At 47.6% G+C, this 16,082-nt stretch overlaps 1 protein-coding gene across 2 annotated transcripts in view; it reads left to right on the top strand.

Moving 5' to 3' along the window:
• The window catches only part of Wdr59 (WD repeat domain 59), a 71,542-nt gene extending 56,086 nt beyond the window's left edge, over positions 1–15,456 (top strand). For both annotated transcript variants that reach the window (XM_051168626.1, XM_051168625.1), the window contains 8 exons: positions 1,724–1,857; positions 2,816–2,897; positions 6,335–6,447; positions 7,659–7,809; positions 7,920–7,992; positions 9,054–9,180; positions 9,352–9,494; positions 15,140–15,456. In XM_051168626.1, coding sequence (XP_051024583.1) covers positions 1,724–1,857; positions 2,816–2,897; positions 6,335–6,447; positions 7,659–7,809; positions 7,920–7,992; positions 9,054–9,180; positions 9,352–9,494; positions 15,140–15,375 — 1,059 coding nt within the window. In that variant the 3' untranslated portion in view covers positions 15,376–15,456. The remainder of the gene's footprint in view (positions 1–1,723; positions 1,858–2,815; positions 2,898–6,334; positions 6,448–7,658; positions 7,810–7,919; positions 7,993–9,053; positions 9,181–9,351; positions 9,495–15,139) is intronic.
• The last annotated feature ends 626 nt before the right edge of the window (positions 15,457–16,082 follow it).

The following is a 16,082-nucleotide window of genomic DNA, read 5'->3' as shown; positions in this document are numbered from 1 at the left end:
CATGTGAAATGGTCAGTTGTCAAGACTTGTGAGTGTATAGTTTCTGGCTACACATTTGTGCTGCTCTGCAGGATAGCCGTGCACTACGTTACCCCTGCAACCGGCCATGCAGTGAGAGCCCCTGCCAACATTGCCTGCTTCCAGCCGCTCTGACATGCCCTTCACATATGGGACCCCAGCTGGATAGAAAGATAGTAGTTCTGGAACGTGAACATGGAAGTTTTTCAAGGCATGTAGAAGCCTGAGGGCTTACCCCATAGTAATTGGTTAGCCCCACCGCCCACCCCCTCCCTCCTCGAGTTGAAGAATCAAGAGGCGTGTATAAGTAACAAATAGTAATAGAACTGCTACTTACGATCAAATGGATCATGGCTCCAAATTGATAGTGATAAATTATGATAAACAACTTCTAGATGGTTCCGCTAGCCCACCTCTCTTACCTGCCTGGAACCTAGGTGGCCCACATTTATGAGGTGGACCCATATTGATTGGTATGGGAAGTCAATACAGTAGACACTTGAGACATTGGTTGGGACATCAGTAACCAGAAGTGCCTGGTTTTAGACATAGATTGATGCAAGAGTGATTCTACAAAAATCACTAGTGGAAATGTGACTGTGTGGGTAACAGGAGTGGTGACGGTTGCAGTTTTAAGTTTATATAGTTTGCATCCATGTCTTGTCATTGTACCCTTTGGTACAATGCCACAAGATTGGATAACAACTCAGCACAAGCCACGGGTTACCAATAAGCAAAGGAAGATCGGCGGGCATGAGACTAAATCCACAGTGAATGATTAACTAGGATTAAATAGCCTAGGGCCATATTGAGCCAGAACACACAGTACCTTAGTTTTCTGATGTCAAATTGCACGCCCCTTTTAGTTGCTCCTTATGCCTCCCTTGTTAATAAATGGGTTGCTCCCTTGCTTAGTTGAATGACTTTGGCGACCTCTCTTTTAACTTTTGGAAATAAAATAGGATTTTGCTCCCATGACTGGTTGTCATTTTGAAGATACCAGATGGGGCTACACTGTGCAACTTTTTGTTTCCCAGGACATTTGTCATTCCACATGAACAGACTCCTCACAGCCACTTCCTGAGACAGCTCTGGGAGCTGAAACACATGTCTGTGGTCTCCCACCTCTAGACCCAGTTTTCCCAACCAAGTATCTTCGACCTTCAGAAATGATTCAGGCCTGCTAAAAATCCAAGGCAGTTCTTGTGCTGCCAAGTTTCTCTGTTTCCATGCATTAATGTTTGCAGAGCCCACACTGTCCTGTCTGACTTAAAATAGCAACAAACCCCATTGAAACTGTCTAAGAAGAAAAAAACTTTGAATCATTTCAGGCAAGAACCTTGAACTTAGTACTGAACACCTTCAAGTCCCCACCCCAAAATTTTGGGGGGGTCTTTACTAACTTCTTTACCTGCTGTTTTAAAAATTAATTAATTAATTAATTCTGGCTTCCTAGTGTCTGTTTTGAGCACCTGCAGAACGTAACTGGCCCTGCAGCAGGTGCTTGTTTTCCTGTTAGGGTCTTGGATCAAGAGCTCGGCCACTTGTTACCTTTTTATTTCCTACAGATGCTGATTCATGTAATTGTGGGCACAATGTAATTTAAAGTCTGCCAATTGCCAATGACCCGAATATGATTTACTCTGCAACTGTGGGTCCCCACTCTCCAGAGTCCGCATTGCTCACCTCTTGTCGTCTCCCCTAGAAATCAAGGAGGTGGAAGAGTAAGCGGGAAGGCCCAGACTCTGGCAATCGACCCATTAAGGCTGCTGGCAAGGTCATCATCCAGGATGTCTCCTGCCTCCTTCCTGTTCATAAGGCCCTGGGAGAGCTGTACATGTAAGTCTGAGACTACAGACACCAAGCTTGTCATTTAGGATCTGCAAACCTTCTTAAAGCTTGGGGTGCTTTGAGGAAACTCGGTGTGTTAGCTTTTTGTTGGTGCCTAACGAATGGCCACAAACTGCAGCTTCAGAGGGTGTCCACTTATCACCTCACTGTTTCTGTGGGACAGGCACCTAGCTTCAGTGGGCTCTCCTTGCCCAGGATCTCACCTAGCTGAAAGTGTGACCTTGGCCCCCCTGTGGTCTCTTCCAGTGCTCAGAGTCCGGCAAGCCAGTTTAGTTAGCTGAATTCAGACCCTCACAGCTGTAGAGCACTTGGCATATTTCATCTTTGAGACCAGCAGTGGCAGACAGAACCGCTGTTTTTTGAAGGTCCTGCCTGACTTAGGCCACGTGGACTATTGCGCCTTTCAACAGACTCCAGGTCAAGGGCTTAGTAATATAACCATGAAAGCGGTCTTCCAGGAATACTGGGGGGCCTCTCTGGCAATTCTGCCTCCCACACCCAATGTGTAAAGCAGATCACAGCCGAGTTGTTCTGGTTGAAGGGCAAGAGGAATGGAGGCTGGCCTACAGGGTCCCTGAGTCCTCCTGAACTTGAACATGTAACCAAGTGTTGTCTTCTGCAGTACACTCACAGCTCGGTACTTGTTATGTGGAAATCACAGGTAGTTCGCACATATTTAAATCCCAAACCTTGGGAACTCAGCAGAAAAGCTGGTGGCTAATTACTGCCTCCTCCTTATCTGAAAGGGGGGAGTGATTTCCTGTCCCCAAGGTAGGAACCCACAGCCCTGTAGCACCAGCTCTAGTGACCCCTTCTGTCCTTGTCAGATAGAAGGCAACATTTTGAGTGACAACCAAAGAGGAACTTTTCTAGTCTGTTAAATCAGGAGGAATTCTTGGCAAATTAGAGTGGAAACCTTCTTAATCCTGCTCTGTTTTAATTTCAGATTGAATGTGAACGATACCCAGGAGACGTGTCAGAAGAATGCCACCTCTGCCATGCTTGTTGGGAGGAAGGACCTTGTCCAGGTATTGCAGTCCCTGGTGGTAAGGCTCTAGCCATGACACTGGTACCTTAATGACATCTATAGGGTGTGTCCCCATTTTGAAGTTTCTTTTGTTTTGTTTTGTTTTTCAAGACAGGGTTTCTCTGTGTAGTCTTGGCTGTCCTGGAACTAGCTCTATCTAGAAGAACACTCTGGTAAACTTTCTTTTGAAATATTTTTAAAAATAACTGAGGTAAAAGGACAAAGACACAGACACTCAAATTTAGGCATACAACAGTCACTGTGGTACTGAAATAGAAACACTCATAGTTAAGGCAGAGGCAGGCAGATCTCTGTGAGCTCAAGGCCAGCCTGGTCTACAGAGTGGGTTCCAGGACAGGCAAGGCTACATAGGGAAACCCTATCTCCAAAAACCGTAAGAAAAAAAGAAAAGAAACATACATAGTTTAAGACAAGCAAACAACAAACAAATAAGGATCTCCCCACTTGGCACTAAGAATAAAAATCTCCCAGGTAAAGACTTAGGAAGCTGCTCCAGCCCTACTGACTGGCAAAGGAAATCTAAAGAGAAACTTCAAGCCGGGAGGTGGTGGCACACACCTTTAATCCCAGCACATGCCACCAGACAGAGGTAGGTGGCTCTCTGTGAGTTCAAGGCCAGCCAAGGTTACACAGAGAAACCCTGTCTCAAAAAGCCAAAAATAAAATAAAAAATAAAATGTGCTAGTTACTGTGTTGTAGTGTCATCAGTTGTGCACTTGTCATCAGAAACCGTCAGAACATTCTCATCACCCAGAGAGAAACCCTTGCCTTTCAGTCCTTCCCATCAGCCCCGGGCAACCGCCAGTCACAACCTGTCTTCATCTCACTCTGTTCTTTAGGTGACAGTTAGACCAAGATTTGGAAATGGCTAGCAGTTGTCCCAGCAGCTCAGTGTTTAACCTTACAACTAAATGAACCAACACTCAGGCCTTCTCTTGATTAAAATCACCCCTGAGATTTCCATTCATCTAGTAGTGAGCATCACCTCGTCTCTCCCTGAAGCCCTTTAAAAAAGAACCTCCTCATGGATTCAGTGTATTTCCATCACCCCTGCCCACCCAGACTCTATGAACACTAAGAAGGCAAAATGATATGATAGGAAGAGCATGGAATTACAGTGGGGACCGAGTCCAGCTCGAAGTCTTTGAGAACAACCCAGGCAAGTTAACAGACCCTCAGCCTTTGAGGTTTTTTTTTTTTTAAAGATTTATTTATTTATTATTATGTATACAGTGCTCTCTCTGCATATACCCCTGTGTGCCAGAAGAGGGCATCAGATCACATCATAGATGGCTGTGAGCCACCATGTGGTTGCTGGGAATTGAACTCAAGACCTCTAGAAGATCAGCCAGTGCTCTTAACCTCTGAGCCATCTCTCCAGTGCCCTTTGAGGGTGTTTCTGAAGTGAGAACCTGAAGAGTTTCCCCATGGGGTTGGTGAGACTGGCAAAGGCTAGCCCTCGGCTCCCAAAGCACATTCTGTGGGCAAAGTTTCCTTCTGACGCTCCCTGTGTGCTCTCGCTCCCTCTTCTTCACCCTCTTCTCTTTCGTGCCGTCCTCTTTTCCTCACTGCTCTCCTCTCTCCCTTCCTTTCTCCTTTTTCTTTCTCCTCTCCCCAACTCCTTCTCTTTCCCCTCCCCCAGTGCTTTTCTGGCAGGGTTGGTATGGAAGGCTAGCCCGGTCTAAGTAAGATGGGCTCTTGTCCTCAGGAAGACTCTGCTTGACTCGGCCCTGGCCCTGCCCCTGTGTGTGACCCCAGGCAAGCCACCCAGTCTTTCTAAACCTCAGGCTCCTTGCTGTCAAATGGAACAATAGTCTTAAAGTCATGAGGAAGTCAGTGAAGTGAAACTTGTGAATTCTCTTAGCTGTCTGGTCATTGGAAATGCCTAGTACATTTCTGTTGCTGTTCTGTGACTGTCATTTGTGACACCGTTTAAAGACAGAAAATGACATGAGTGACAATGAGTGCTTGAAGAATTTTGTTGCTGTTTTTCTTCATGCCCTTGAGAAAGATAAGGCTACTGTTTTGTGTCCCTCCCGTTTATATTCTGTTGAAGGCCTTTAGGGGATGTGTGTTACAGAGGGGAAGCTAACACAACTATCGTCAGCCGAGCTAGAAGGCCTGTCCTGCCCCAGAAAGTCATTAGCTTCTTTGAGCAACTGTTGACTGGGTGGGTTGGTTGTCATGGCGATGGGCGTAAGCTGCTTGTCCCTCCTTGGAGCAATGCTTATCTATCTCTTTCAGTGTGCTGCCCTCATGCTATTGGTTTTACATACCTAATGTTCTCTTTTCACCATTTTTATTTCCTTGCTCGTCTCAAATTACAGACTTGACTCAAAATTTGTATCTTCTTCCTTTTGGGGTTAGGATAGTGTGTTCCAGTTAGCAGGTACAATGATTGGATCACCTTTCCAAAACCAAAGAAAACAGAGATTTTCCAAGATTAGCCTTCAGGTGTTTGAAGGTTTCAAAGGGTTGGGGCTCTTTCTGATGGTCAGTGAAGGCCTTGGGCTTAATTGACTCTGCTGGAATTTGTTTGGCAATTCTAAGCCCCAGTTTTGAGTCTGGAGTGGTCATCAGACTTCATGTCAATATAAAGAAAGCCAAGGTTGTGTTCCATCTTGGCCTGTTCTTTAGCTCAAGAGTGCACTAAAATGCCGGGCGTGGTGGCGCACGCCTTTAACCCCAGCACTCGGGAGGCAGAGGCAAGTGGATCACTGTGAGTTTGAGGCCAGCCTGGTCTACAAAGCGAGTCTAGGACAGCCAAGGCTACACAGAGAAACCCTGTCTCGAAAAACAAACAAACAAACAAAAAGTGTGCACTAAAACTTTTGTGATGGAGGCAACAAAGTTTTCCATTTGTTATGTAAAGAATAGGTCTCCAGAAGGGCGCACCCTGCTCTTGCCTGCTGTCTCCCGCTCCAGTGCACCAGTGAAGCGTCAGAAGAGGCCGGGAGTGATAAAGATGCTGGCCCCTTGAAATTGTTATGCTTGTTATTTCTCCGAATGTTGCTTAATAGAAGGTTTTCCTTGCTTATTTTAGTTTAAGGAGATGAGGTTTTGCCATGTAGTCTACATGCTGGTGTAGAACTCACTGTGGATCCTTGCCTCCTCCAACCCTCTGCAGCCTCAGCCTCCCAAGTCTGGGGTTGCAAGCAGGAGCCACTATGTTTGGCCTTTAATGGAAGTGTTAAGGCCAGTGCTTTTCAGCTTCATTGTACATCCAGCCACTGAGGATCCTGCTAAAATGTCATCTCTGACCCATTAAGAGAATCTGCAAATCAGCTAGCCCCTGGCTTTTCCCGCCCTGTGGTGTGGTTTCAGGCTGTAGGAGGGGATAATACACCAGGCTCCCTTACATTTTCTGTTCATCTCTTCAGTGGCTTGAGTCTGAGCATCTTCCTTTGGTCTCTCCAGGTTTGGTCGCTTGCTACAGTAGCTACAGATCTTTGCCTTGGTCCGAAGTCTGACCCAGATTTGGAAACACCTTGGGCTCGACATCCATTTGGGCGACAGCTGCTGGAGTCCCTGTAGGTTCTGAGTGCTAAAAGTGAGGAAAATAAGTGAAGTGCATCATAGGTCTGTAAACACATTAAATGTTACTGCTGCAGTGAGGGGCGCAGAGGCCAGAGGCGTGAAGGGAAGAAGGCCCTTTGCTTTTAGCATGGAAGTAGCCTCTGTGCAGAATAAACTTCTAGCAGCATGAGACATTAAATAACAGTTGTCACTCACAAGGGTTGGAAACCACTAAGAGTCCTGTGGTGCTTTAGAGTGTGTTAGTCCTTCACTCGCACCACTGGGCGCACGGCCCTCTGGGCTCTAGGGATGGTACGTTCCTTCATGGTGCTGTGTGGTTTGGCCACTGGAAACAGGACAGAACTGTGCAATGGTGTCCATGTTCTCCCAATACTAGGACCTTGGGTTTATGTCCAACTTACTACTCTGAAATACAGTGAGTCAGACCATAGAAAATAATGTTCCATTAGGTAAGACACTCAAGTATTATTCCTCACAGTGAGGCTCAGGGATCGGGCAGAGAAAACCCACTGCTTCAAGCTGAGGTTCACTTTTCTGCTAGTTGAGGCCAGACCCGGGAAACTGATCATGCCCTCATTGCCTCCTCGTCCTTAAGAGGTGTGTGTGTGTGTGTGTGTGTGTGTGTGTGTGTGTGTGTGTGTGTGTGTGTGTGTGTGTGAGAGAGAGAGAGAGAGAGAGAGAGAGAGAGAGAGAGAGAGAGAGAGAGAGAACGTGTTCCTTTTCATTCTTATTTAGTCCAGGAAGCAGAGTCGGTGGCCTGCCAACCCATTCTCTGAGCGCCTCCTTGGAGTATCGGTCAAATGAAGGACGCCTATAGAAACTTATCGTAAAGCAGGGGGATTCTCCCTGGAGCTGGGGAGTGTGAGAGGGCACGAGAGGGTGTGGCCCACCTCTCTCAGATGCTAGGCCAGTCTGCTCGGCTCTGGAGCTGTGCTGTGTCAGAGCCCATACCTGAATGTCACTCGAAGCCTTCAGATTCATATCTAGGTTGTCACTGACATTCTGGAAGTTTTATGCCAAAACAAATGAGACCCGTCTCATAGTAGGTGAGGCCTTGGCTCTGTAGGAAGGCCTGTTCCTGAGAAGGTCAGGGAAGGGTGGAACATCCTCCAGCCTAGCCCAGAGTAGTAGTAGCTTTACGGCTGGTAACAGCTGCTCCTTCATCCCTCCTCTTGGCCTGCTTTTTCTCCTCCATATTTCACAGACTGGCTCACTATTGCCAACTCCGAGATGTGCAGACCCTGGCTATGCTGTGCAGCGTGTTTGAAGCCCAGTCCCGGCCTCAGGGGCTCCCAAACCCCTTTGGGCCTTTCCCTAATCGATCTTCTAATCTCGTGGTATCCCACAGTCGATATGTGAGTTCGTGGCTTTCTGGCTTCCCTTGAGGTCTGTTCCCCTGCCCCCAAAGTGTAGCTTGGCAGTGGCCCGTGTTCTGATGGCAGTGTGTGTTCCTCCTCCCTTGTAGCCCAGCTTCACCTCCTCGGGGTCCTGCTCCAGCATGTCAGACCCAGGCTGCAACACCGGTGGCTGGAACATAGGTTGGTGAGGGAACAGCACCGCCGGCACTGGACTTTGGCTACCCCTGAGGCTTGCTTTGTTCACCGCAGTAACCCACCTCTTATCCTTCCGCATGCCTTATTTGCAAATCCACCCCCCCAGGAATGATCTTAATTTTCTTGATTATAAAAATAGAACATGAGCCAGGCGGTGACGGTGCACGCCTTTAATCCCAGCACTCAGGAGGCAGAGGCAAGTGGGTCGCTGTGAGTTTGAGGCTAGCCTGGTCTACAAAGCAAGTCCAGGACAGCCAAGGCTACACAGAGAAACCCTGTCTTGAAAAACAAAACAAAACAACACAAGAAAATAGAACTTGAGCCAGGTGTAGTGATATATACCTGTAATCCCAGCTTCTCAGGAGGCTGAGACAACAGGATTACACAGCCCAGGAGTCTGAGGCCATCTTGGGCAACATAGCAAGACCTTGGGCAAGGGGAGTGTAAGGCTAGCCTGAGCGACACAGAAAGATTTGTGTACACACACACACACACACACACACACACACACACACGCCCACAAACACGCATATATACTTCATGTCCATGAACATGACATGAAGAACAAAGAAAAGGTGTCAGAGAAAAAATTGTAATGATTGATAGCTCAGTCTCCCTCACTTAATAACGTGTATTAATATCCCAGAACATTTTATCCCCTCCTCCCTTATGTGTGTGTGCATGGGGTAGTCATTTCATTTCTGCTGTTCTGTGTTCCGCTTTTAATTTTATTGTGAACATTTTCTCATGTCATTTAACAAATTTCTGTGATGCACCGTTGCGTAGCATTCTACTGTATCATTATGCCATAATTTGCTTAGCTATCATGTGCACTTAATTACCAGGTCCTCTTGGTGATAAATACGGGAAAGAGGCATGGCTAGGGAAGCGTACTGCAGGATGCCATTCCTCCGAGTTCTTAGTTTGGAGTATTTTGATTCCAGAGAGTGAAGCGGGGGATGCACTGGGGTGTGGGGAGGGGTGGGAGAGGCTTCCTAGTTTCCGTGCCTCTCCTGACTGCCACCCTCCCTTTTGCTTTTTTTTAGTGGGAAGAGAAACAGAACACATATCTTCTCCTTGGGGAGAGTCTTCACCAGAAGAGCTCCGCTTTGGGAGCCTAACCTACAGTGACCCCCGAGAGCGGGAACGCGACCAGCATGACAAAAACAAGAGGTAGCCATCTCCCACAGAGGGTAGCCACCTTCCCCAGTGGCAGCTGCAGAATCCATGGCTTCAGAGCCAAACTCTGGCCTCCAGAAGATGGAGTTTAAGATCAAATGCCATCAGCTATTGGGCTTGCTTTTCTCTTAAAGAACTGATAGGGAACCTTTTGGGTTTATCCAGGCTCCTGGACCCCGCCAATACCCAGCAGTTTGATGACTTTAAGAAGTGCTACGGAGAGATCCTCTACCGCTGGGGCCTGAGAGAGAAGCGAGCAGAAGTGCTGAAGTTTGTGTCCTGCCCTCCTGACCCTCACAAAGGGATCGGTGAATATGAACTTTTTCTCTTCCTGTCACTGTCTAGAAGGCCTTGTACTCTAATTTGCCTGTAACCTTAGGTTTGGAAGGTTGAACTTCTCACTTATAGGCAGAAGACTCTGAAGTGTTTGAGTCTCTTTAAGCTTCTGGAAACCTTGTATTTCATAACAAGATTCACCTTCTGTTCTGACAGCAGTGTCTTAGACATGGTACTCAATGTAGACAAGAAATAGAGATGATTAGTAATATATTCAGCTACTGTGTATCAAGCCCATGGTAAGCACATGACAGAGCAGAGGGGAAGAGTAAACAATTAAAAATTGTGGTAACTGGCCGGGCATGGTGGTGTAGGTCTTTAAATTGTTTTTTTTTTTTTGGTTTTTCGAGGCAGGGTTTCTCTGTGTAGCCTTGGCCATCCTGGACTCACTTTGTAGACCAGGCTGGCCTCGAACTCACAGCGATCCATCTGCCTCTGCCTCCCGAGTGCTGGGATTATAGGCGTGCGCCACCACGCCCGGCTGGTGGTGTAGGTCTTTAATTCCAGCACTGGGGAGGCAGAGGCAGGCGGATCTCTGTGAGTTCTGAAGCCAGCCTGGTCTATGAAGCAAGTCCAGGACAGCAAAGGCTATACAGAGAAACCCTGTCTCGAAAAACAAAATACAAAAACAAAAAATTGTGATAACTATACTTTGGCAGGAGAGATGGCTCAGGGCTAAAGGGCACTAGAGGAACTGGGTTCAGTTCCCATCACGCATACGGTGGTCACACTTGTCTGTGACTCCACCCAGAGGACCTGAAGCCCTTTTAGGCCTCTGAGGACACCGCATACCTATGGTGCACACACACACATGCAGGAGCAGAGCACCCACACACATAAAATAAAGTATCTATTTTAAAAAGGAGTAGACTCAACTGGGCAGTGGTGGAGCATGCCTTTAATCTCAGCGCTTATGGAAAACAGTTGAATCTCTGTAAGTTTGAGGCCAGCCTGGTGTATAAAGTGAGTTCCAAGACAATCAGAGCAATGCAGAGAAACCCTGTCTCAAAAAACAAACAAACAGTACCAACAAGACAAAACTAACAACAAAAGAGGAGTAGACTTAGTATGATTTGCTGACAAATTGGATATGGACTGAGGAAGAGACAAAGCTTTGGTGATTTCTGGGTCTCCAGCTAATGCACTGAGCACATAGCAACATTAAAACAGAAACTAACGGAAGGACACCGAGTGTCATGAGGCAGGGGTCTAGAGAAGTCACATGCTCAGTCAGATGTGATCTGGCTCTCAAGAGCTGGTGATTTGGTATCTTCACTGTACAGTTGGTATGTAAGCCTGTTAGAGTGTGTGCGTTATCCAGGCATAGTGGCACACACTTTTTTTTAAGCCTCAGAAGGAAGAGGCAGGGGGATCTTTGAGTTTGAGGCCAGCTAGGGTAGGGGATACATAGTAAGACCCTCCCCCTCCCCAACACACACAATGTATTTATGTATTTAAGATGGAAAAGGAGAGAGTGTAGGGAGCACAATTGAGGGGCTTCCCAGCCTAGACCTTGAGAGAAATGAGCACTTAGTGTTGTGTCCAAGAGGAAGATGAGCGCTGGGATGAGACACCCGTGAGTTTGGTGAGGAGCCAGCGGCCTGACCATTGTTTCTCTTCCTCCCTCACACCCTGGCAAGCATCTGCACAGATTTGTTTTGAAAAGGTGTTAACTGCATAGGGAGAAGTAACATTGGCAATAAGCCGGGAGCCGTGAAGTGGATGAGTTATTGATAGCTGACTTAGGAGGCCCGAGCAAGCCAAACCCTGAGCTTGTAGTCGGAACACTGCCATGGCGTAGGACTCAGGGGTACCTGGTCCTCCGGGACGGCCTCAAAGATGAAATGCAAAAGCTGGTCTTGCTTGATGGCCCTTGGAGGATGCTCCAGTTTCCTTCCCGCCTGTAGAGCAGGTCATGAGCCCAACAGCAAACTATAAGCTTGTTCTGCAGAGAAACGAAGCACATTTGCAGATTGGTTGGCTCCATCTACCATAATAAATGGAGAAAGACTGGGGACCCAGAGGAGGCCTAGAAGCTTCCAGAAAGATAAAGGGGTTCAGATATGAAGGATGAGGCAGGTAAAGGGCATCAACTCTAAAGACTGGCCATGGTAACTGGATGACCAGGCAGCAGACTCTTCAGAATGCTCAGGAATGGGATTTCTAACATAGAAGCAGTTATCAGCCGTGTACAAAGCAAAACATGTCCCTAAGAAGCAGGGCTAGATCCAGCCCAGGACCTGACGGGACCAGAAAGTTGATGGAGAGTGTGCACTGCGACACACCCGGAGAGAGACTGGCTCCAAGGAGAGAAGCTGAAAAAAATAATAGAATGTTTTCCACTGTTGGGCATATTTATAGAAGACACTTGAGGGAGAGTTTGGCAATGAATTATTGATAAGTACATAGCAAACTAAGCAAATGAAAGAATGAGGTAGTTACTAATTCTGGGAAAAGCAAAATGTGCAAGAAAGGAAAGTGTCATAGAACATGACTTGAATAATGTTTGCTCAGGTAAATAATGTATGAGACAAATGCGGTCTAGCCAAGACAGAGCTGGGGAGACAGAGCCAGGTGCTGGGTATGGTGGAGAAGGCTGGAAGAGAGAAGCCTGGGAAGTCCTTCCCTCTGGGAAGCCAGTAGACAATGCTTGGATATGGTACTTAAGAATTCGTTTTGTAGCCGAGTGGTGGTGGTGCACATCTTTAATCCCAGCACTTGGGAGGCAGGGGCAGGCAGATCTCCCTGAGTTTGAGGCCAGCCTGGTCTACAGAGCGAGTTACAGGACAGCCAAGGTTACACAGAGAGACCCTGTCTCGAAAAACCAATAATAATAATAATAATAATAATAATAATAGTAATGATAATAGTAATGATAATAATAATAATAGTAAACAAATAAAATTCATTTTGTCGGGGCTGGAGAGATGGCTCACAGGTTAAAAGCACTGGCTTCTCTTCCAAAAGTCGTGAGTTCAATTCCCAGCAACCACATGGTGGCTCACAATCATTTATAATGTGATCTGGTGCCCTCTTCTGGCCTACAGGTGTATATGCAGACAGATCACTATATACATTAAAAAAAAAAAAAAAAAAGATGCTGGGCACAGTGGTGCATGCTTGTGATCCCAGCACTCAGGAGGCAGAGGCAGGCAGATCTCTGTGTTTCCTTTTTTTAAAAATTTTGTTGAAGCCAGGCGTGGTGGCGCATGCCTTTAATCCCAGCACTTGGGAGGCAGAGGCAGGTGGATCGCTGTGAGTTCGAGGCCAGCCTGGTCTACAAAGTGAGTCCAGGACAGTCAAGGCTACACAGAGAAACCCTGTCTCAAACAACAAAAACAAAAAGATGAAGGATAGAGATGGAGAAAGGAAATAAGAGTCTCTTTTTTATAGTTTTAATTTTATAAAGATTTATTTCCTTTTATGTGCATGAGTGTTTTGCCTACATGTGTATATGTAGTTTTAGCCATGATGTGGGTGCTGGGGACCGAACCCAGGTCCTTAGGAAAACAGCAAGAGCTCGTCACTGCGGATCCATCTCTCCAGGTCCCATCGCTCCTACTGTCAGAAGGAAGGAGAGCAGCTGCCATCTCCAGAGCTGTGCAAAGTGTTACTGAAGATGAAGCTCTCCCAGAGCCCATTTAAAGGTTTCCATTTTCTCAGGGAAGTGAGAAGAGAGGACAGCAGGCCAGAGGCAGCAGCAAAGGCACATGGGAGAAGTTTGCAGAATGTGGCGGAGATCCAAGGTTGTGGCATGAGGAAGGAGGAAGAGCAGAGTTACTCCATGCCTGAGCCCTTTGCTGCCACTGAGTGTAAAGTCACACATAATTTTTGATGTTGAGCCTTCAGCATGGCTTGGCTCCCAAGGGCTGATGTGCCGTGGGCAGGCGATGTGGCTAATTCAGGGTTGCAGTTTGGCAGGTGGTACTCCCAAGGGTAAAGGAGCTGAAGATACTTGTAATAACAGGGTCATGAAATTAGCCCAGGTGCTCCAGGCTGGCTAAAGAGGAAAGTGCAGCCCAAAAGGGCAGACAGACAAAAGAGGCAGAGCCATGGACTAGGGAGGGCAAAGGACATGAGGAAGCAGAAAGGACAGTTGTGTGACAGGCAAAGAGGTGGATTTCAGAGACACCAAGGATCCTGTTAAGAAATGGAGTGGAGGGGCTGGAGAGATGGCTCAGAGGATTAGAGCACTGGCTGGCTGATCTAGAAGTCCTGAGTTCAATTCCCAGCAACCACATGGTGGCTCACAACCACCTATAATGAGATCTGGTGCCCTCTTCTGGCCTGCAGGTGTACATGCAGGCTGAACACGGTATACATGATAAGTAAGTAGGTAAATAAATAAATAAATAAATAAATAAATAATCTTTAAAAAAAGAAATAGTGTAGAGAGAAGCTGATGACCAAGACTACCAGTCTTTCGTGTGTGTGTGTGTGTGTGTGTGTGTGTGTGTGTGCACGCGCGCGTGCACGACATGCATGTCTGTAGAAAGTTGAGAGATGACAGTAGAGAAAAGGGGAAAAGGTTGGTGAAGCCAAATGGCCTCAGCCTCAATGCATCATAGTCTGAAAGCAATAATGGGACACGATTCCTACTTTTCCTGTTGCCATAGAACTTAAGAAATGGCCTTTCATTTGAGGCCAACATAGACAGCCAGGATTTGGGTAGAGTCAGGTGGCAAGGGCATGGTTCTGAGAAGAATAGACAGGGCACACAGACAGGTTGGCAGTCTGCATGGCCCCAGAGCAGCAGGAGTGAGAGCTGGAAACATGTAGGCTAGCATACCAAGTAGACACTGAGCTGGGCATGGCGGTGCATGCCTTTAATCCCAGCACTCAGGAGTCAGATGGCAGTGGATCAATGTGAGTTCGAGGCCAGCCTGGTCTACAAAGTGAGTCCGGGCTAGCCAGGGCTATTACACAGAAAAAGGAAGAAAGGAAAGAGAGCGAGGATGAAGAGATGTTGCGGTCAGTGAAGTGCCTGCCACATAAACAAGTCAGCATCCGGAACACCAAAGTAAAAATCCAGTGTGATGACACACATCTGCCGGGAGACAGAGCTCGCTGCTCGCTAGCTAGCCAGTCTAGCCGGCAAGTGAAGAAATAGAGACAAACGGTAAAGAAAGACAGACACCCGACGTTGACATCTGCCCTCAACATATACAGGTGCACATCACCTGCACTCACACCCATATATTCACACACACGCGCGCTCGCGCGCGCGCACACACACACACACACACACACACACACACACGCAGAGCTGGGTGGTCACTCGGTTGGTGGAATGTTTGTCTGTTGTGCACTAAACGCCAGGCCTGATCCCTGGCACCACATAAAACTGGCATGGTGCTTTATGCTTGTAATCCCAGCACTCGTGAGGTAGAGGCAAGAGGATCAGGAACTCAAGATCCTCCTCAGCTACACAGTGAGCTCAAGGTCAGCCTGGGCCACACAAGACCCCACCTCAAAAGAAAAGACAAACCACCTGTCTGCTAGACCCTGACAGAATCCCGGGAGGAAGGAATGGTCTTTTACCCAACAATACTGAGGTTCTCTTATTAGAACCAAACTAATGCTGCCTCTTGCTTTGCCTGTCTCCACCCATTTCCAGAGTTCGGCGTGTACTGCAGCCACTGTCGGAGTGAGGTGCGAGGCACGCAGTGTGCCATCTGCAAAGGCTTCACGTTCCAGTGTGCCATCTGCCATGTGGCTGTGCGGGGGTCATCCAACTTCTGCCTGACCTGTGGGCATGGTGGCCACACAAGCCACATGATGGAATGGTTCCGGACCCAGGAGGTGTGTCCCACTGGGTGTGGCTGCCACTGCCTGCTGGAGAGTACCTTCTGAACTCAAGGGGGTGGTGGCTCTGTCAGAAATCCTATGGGACTCTGTAAACTCTGGAGAAGGCTCTGCTGCTGCTGCTGCTGCTGGTGGAAAGGTCCAGAACCTGGGTTATCCCCAGTGATTGAGGAGCAGAGCATAGCCCCTCACAGACTGTCATAGCATCTGCTTCTCAAGAGCCTTGGCCGTCCCTTCCCTTTGGCTGTTGGGGCGTGGATGGTGCTGGAAGAAGGGAGGAAGATGCACAGAACTGGTCCTCCTGCCCTGACTGCTGAGTACACAGTGAATATTTTCATGAGGAAAAGTACCTGTTTTCAGAGCCAGGGTCAGCCTTCAAGATGTCCCTGAGCCCTGGACTCCCTCTCCAGATGCCAGTTCAAAGATATGCCAGCTGCAAAAGACAGTCTCCTGAGCCAAAAGACACTGGCTATTACTCTCATCTATAAGTGAGCCTATGGTACCTGGGACTCGAGAAGTCGGTACCTTTGATGATGGCCTTATAAAATATAATACTAAAGTGTAATATATGATGTACAGATGTTCTTCATCCTTTTTCCTGGTACAGGACTTGAACTCACGGCGTGGCACACATTAATGAGCAGCCATATCACTGACTTACATTCCCAACCCCTTAAGAATTCTTAGGGTGAAGCCTGGCAGTGGTGGCACACGCCTGTAATCCCAGCACTGTGTGAGGCGGAGGCAGGTGGGTC

The sequence above is a fragment of the Acomys russatus genome, chromosome 26, assembly GCF_903995435.1.
Source record: "Acomys russatus chromosome 26, mAcoRus1.1, whole genome shotgun sequence".
NCBI classification, from domain to species: Eukaryota; Metazoa; Chordata; class Mammalia; order Rodentia; family Muridae; genus Acomys; species Acomys russatus.
The sequence above is the reverse complement of the archived record's forward strand: the minus strand, read 5'-3'. Positions and strand labels throughout refer to the sequence as shown.